The 5,197-nt window shown below is 37.2% G+C and overlaps 1 protein-coding gene across 2 annotated transcripts in view; it reads right to left on the bottom strand.

The window, feature by feature from the left end:
* ENPP2 (ectonucleotide pyrophosphatase/phosphodiesterase 2) overlaps window positions 1-5,197 on the bottom strand; it is a 95,565-nt gene that overhangs the window by 62,297 nt on the left and 28,071 nt on the right. For both annotated transcript variants that reach the window (XM_012646560.1, XM_012646561.1), the window contains exons 4-5: window positions 3,135-3,260; window positions 1,016-1,076 (exon numbers count right to left, since the gene is read on the bottom strand). In XM_012646560.1, coding sequence (XP_012502014.1) covers window positions 1,016-1,076; window positions 3,135-3,260 — 187 coding nt within the window. The remainder of the gene's footprint in view (window positions 1-1,015; window positions 1,077-3,134; window positions 3,261-5,197) is intronic.

Here is a 5,197-nt window from a genome sequence, read left to right as displayed (position 1 = left end):
TTGACAATATTAAATATGTATAAAATTATTTCTAAAAGTTTGAGGGTAATTGAGCAAGTATAGGCTTGAGATTATTTGAAACCATATAAGAAGACATATTTTAAATGAGTCATATATAATGTACTTAGAACAACACTATATAAGGGGTCACTATTATCGTTACGATTATCATTTAACAGGGCTTCTACTGCACAGACTATATTTTTCTCAGAAAAGCTCAACACATGTCAAGCAGTCAGAAACAATTGCCATCTCATTCTACAATCCCAAAGAAGTTCAAATGGCTCACTGAGGTCAAACAGGAGGAAAAAAATAAAGATATCTAAATACCTAGATTTTTGTGTCCCAGCCTGTGCTGCCTAAAACAAAAATACATTGAAAGAACAAATACATTGATGAAAACACATTTGTTGAAAAACATATTTTCTGCCAAGCGTTTTAAGGGTTTATGAATTTTCAACAGTTTCCTAGAAGGCGTAATAGCGGCCTTATGCTGGTCACACTTGAGCTGTAAGGTGTCACTCAAGTTTGGCTGTACCCCAGCCAAGCAGTGTCCCAGCGGTTCATCAAGTTTCTGCAGCATCTGGTAGGAGTTACCGTCTTGGATGATATTTTTTAGAAGTTCTATAGTCCTCCCTTTACTCCCCCAGCCCCCACAAAAAAGGCAAAAACAGAACTCTGGAAAAAAAAATACTGAGAAAAAAGTCACTGCCAGAAATGTTTCCTTCTTCAGTGGTTTTCAGATGCACTCTTTACAATCCTCAGCAAAGGTGGAATATAGGGGGTATTCAGACTCCCAAATGTGTGGAGGTGATAGGAGAAAATTGAGAAAAAAATATTGCTACTTCAAGATGTACTTTCTAGCTTTTGACTGTGAATTACTTATAAGTACTCGTAAGTTTTCCTGTATAAGTAGATTTCATGCTTAACGTTGTTTCTAACAATTCACCCATCCGTTTCCTATATTTTATCAGCTAATGTATAAAACTTCATAATATTCATAAAATAAACTTACCCTGCAGGGCATTCTGGGGCCTTTATTTCCTCACAGTCATCATCTACCCAATGCGACTCTCCTATAGGGAAAAACAGGTAAGTTTATTGTTGAATCTAATTGTAAATGTCATCCAGCACCTTGAAGCACACAATTCCATGACCTGTGTCCAGTTTGATACTTGTTTATGAGACATCATCTAAAACGAAATTCTGAATTAAAGTCTAGTGTCTAGTTTGGCTTATAAAGTACACTCATACATGGTGGGAAAGCTAAGATTTAATAACCACAAGTGGTGTGGTGTTTATTTGAGCCTTCCGAGTCTAAATGGTTTGTAGATTAAAAAAACCAGTGGCGTCAGTGAACAAAATTTCATGTTTGTATCCCTCCAGAAATAAACTGTTTGGTCATTAGACGGAACATTCTTTTTCCACCACTGAAGATCTCAAAGCCATAGAAAGCAAGGCACAACTTCCCTCTAGATGCTGGGAAAGGCTGGGGATATAGAGAGATGATAGATGGAAGATTCCCAAAGAGAGATTATTTGCCAATGGATCTTTGAACAGCCCTTGAATTTAGAAATAAAAACCAATGCTATCTTTCACTTTTATCTTCCACTAAGATTTCATAACATAAACCTAAGTCTTTCCTGAGTTACCACTATCAAGAAGAGAGACCAGAAAAGGGCTCAGATAGAAAATAAGGCGTCCCTTGAAGAAAATGAAAATTATTGAAAAGAATTTGCTTTATATTGTTCTAAGACAAACAAATAGCACATGTCTTGAACAGAAGTAAAATTTGTGACCAACACTATGGAGAAACTGTTCCCACATGAAAAGCATTGGAAATCCCTTCTGGTTAACGAGAATCTGACTACGTGAGAACTGCAGAAGTAAAACTATGCTCCTTAAAACAGGGAAGATTTGCCACACACGTAGTAACCCAGGGCATACACATGGGCCCTCACAAAAGTACTGGAACTAGGATTTTAAACCAGTAAAAGCCAAGGTTTAATGATTCAATGACTGGTGATATTAAGACTTTTCTTCCTTTTCTTTATCTTTTCTTTCAATAGCCTTTGTGGCGTATCGGTACACTTAGTACACAGGAAAATTAAAAAGGAAAGGGAAATAAATTCTCAATCAATTTTATGCTTTAAAATAAAAGCATAATTGTTTGGGTAGAGGAAATTTACCATACAATAATTGTTCGGGTAGGGAAAATTTTCCAAATTCGTTAATATAATACCCTCTTGCCACAACCGAACACCTCACATATTTCAGAACCGACTGACTTTTTCTCTGCAATCTTTTGACAGAAACTCTTCTTAAATGTTCCATGTCAGAGATAGGGAAGAACACTGAATTTAGAAACTACAAAGTGACTTGGAAACTATAAATAAAGATTCTTGGGTCTTCCCATTAACTTCTATAAGTAGGTGGCATGGCAACTTAAACTCCTTACAGATAGGAACTGCATCTTTTATATTTTCTGTAGTCCATTGGTAGTGTTAATTATTAGAATAAAAGCATCATGTTCCATAATCAACCATACAAAGTCAACACATGTATGTATGTTTTCAGGGCCGTTGGTGCCCTGATCCCTTTTACTGGCAAGTACCCCCATCCCCAGGCTGCTGCCGGTGCCTTGGTGAACAGCTTATACCCACTAGATGCAAAAGCCATGGCCCCCTTGCCTCAAGAGTAGTAACTACGAGATTTACTTTTCAGATCAAGCAACAGAGAAGGCCAAGGTGAGACTTTACCTGAGACCACATCCTTGCTTGTGTCCCCGGACCCCTCCTTCCCAATCTTGCTTCCCCTGCTCCCTGTCGTGGTTTCCCTGAAGAGCATTCCCTCAATAAACTACTTGTCCCAAATTCCTGTCTCAGGCTCTGCTTCTATATCTTCATTATGTTTCTATCTAATTATGGAATTTTGGTTTATTTCCTTGTTATTTCAGATCAGTGAAATGTAGGGTAGAAAAACTAAGAAAGAAGCATAAGAAATTAAAAAGCCCAACTCATTCCCTCCTCCCAAACCCATATCCAAGGTGTCATATCCCTAATATCCCAGATCTCTTGGGGCATCTCCAGTTCTTAGTCTTTTAAAGCTCAAGGCAATCGAAAGAAAATGCGTACCTTTGCAAATCACTTGGTAATTAGTACAGCAATCTCCCCTGGCCAAGCAGTCCTCTGAGCAGTGACAGGCATTTTCTTCATTTCTTACTTCTCCACATCTGTCCTTCGTACACTCCCAGCCACGAGCTAAAATCATCACAATAAAACATTTTCACTGCTGCACACAAACCAAATCAAAGAGGCCACAATTGCTTACAGGGTTTCCAACAAAAAGAGCCAACGTCTCACATCATTTACTCTGCTGGTGAAATTTTAATTGGCCTGAGGCCCAGATGATATTTGAAGAACTTATAGACAGGCTGAATTTCTAATTTTTCAAATCAGTGAACGAAGTCAAAATGCAATTGGGTTCCTTTGGGAAAATGGAACCCTAAAAGGCGAGCAAGAATCCCTACCATTCTCCAATTGTCCTAAAGGGCTTAACAAAATGTACACTATCTAAGGTTTGTGATAGGGGTATCTACTATTGTAGGGATAGCCTTGATGGCTTGGCTCTTTTATTTTCCGAAGTAGCTTTGCTTAACTTTAATCAGCTAGTTTTAAATACAAATGAGAGTGCAACTACATGATCACTATTTGCTATGAGATGCACCTGCAGGTTAAAGTCCTAAACAGATATGAAGAGTATAAAGGGGCATTAAACCATTCTAACCATTGACCAAAATGTGGTTCTACCCACAACAACAGGTCAGAGTCCCCACTTCCAAGGAAGTCAGCAAATAGGTTACAGATTTCCCTCTAAGCGTACTTGATTGAGATCTCATGGCTCAACTCTTCCAAAAAGATAACTTCAGAAAAGCAATCTTTTCATTTTAAAGAGATTGTTGTATTTTTTGCTTGATGTTTTTATTTGCTAATGTGTAAAATCCATGGCAGGAAAAACCACATCTCTCTTTTCACCATTATATAATATTTCCAGTGACGGACTATAAGACTGTGAGATCGTAGCTGGCACATGCTAAGTGTTCAATGTATATTTATTAAATCTAATTGGAAATAACCATGGAAATAAAATATGACTCGTTAACTTTGGGACTGGTATATTAAGAACATTCATAGTTAATTCATTTATTCAATAAATCTTTGTATCATGTTTTCTATGTTCTAGGTGCTGGAGAACAAGAGAGACAAGGTCGCTGTCTGCATGGAGCTAACATTCCAATTGGAAAAAACAAACCATAAGCAATAAGCAAGATTATTTCAGCTTTTTCTAAGTGTTGTGAAGGACATAACTGATGATATTAACAGAGACTGACAGGGTGGGATGGAGGGGTGCTCCAGATGTAGAATGGTCAAGAAAGGTGTCACTGAGCTGAAGGACATATGGACAGTTCAGGTCTTCATCTCTTAAAATATGTCTTAAGTGGAAAGTAATGATTCTGAAAGCAATGCTACTTCATAGTAACATTCTACTAAGAGAAACTAGTGTTAGGTAAATAAATGGATGAAGAGATATTAGTTGCCATGCATAAGTGTCACCTCTGCCCCTTTGGGCAGGCCATTTGCTGGAAAACCATGCAACAGATATTTAATAGTTCTCCTTTTAGAACTATCTTTGCATCTTGACACCATTCTCTGATTCTTTAATATTTATTGTTTCCACTCCCATCTCTTCCCAAGCAAAATAAGTGTTTAGAATTCCTTAACCCATAATCTGCTATTCCCAGTGGTTAGCAATTTTCTAAGGTTGCTTTGACTGATAGAGACTATGGGTTTTTTTCCAATTCAAGGATGATCCTACTCACCAGTATGCTTTCATTCCTCCCCTAATTGCATAAGAACATCCCTTTACTTACAGAATAACATCACTATTAAAAAGCTACATTTATTGAGGAAGTACTGACTTTGTGTAAGAATGGAATAAAAAAAAAAATTCAGGGTTCAAAGTGAACGAGAAGCAAACCAAAAGTCAGTCAGATGTGTAATTTTCAAAGCAAACACGGGAATAAACATAAAAAATATTTAACCTTATTGGAAAATGAGAAGCTACCTATCACGAGAAAAAAATATTTTTAAAAATTAGAGTATTCAATGCTGAAAAGGAAGTGGGGAAGGCTCTTGTA

Source organism: Propithecus coquereli, unplaced genomic scaffold (genome assembly GCF_000956105.1).
Source record: "Propithecus coquereli isolate 6110/MARCELLA unplaced genomic scaffold, Pcoq_1.0 Scaffold247, whole genome shotgun sequence".
NCBI lineage: Eukaryota > Metazoa > Chordata > Mammalia > Primates > Indriidae > Propithecus > Propithecus coquereli.
This window is presented reverse-complemented; position numbering and strand designations above follow the sequence as displayed.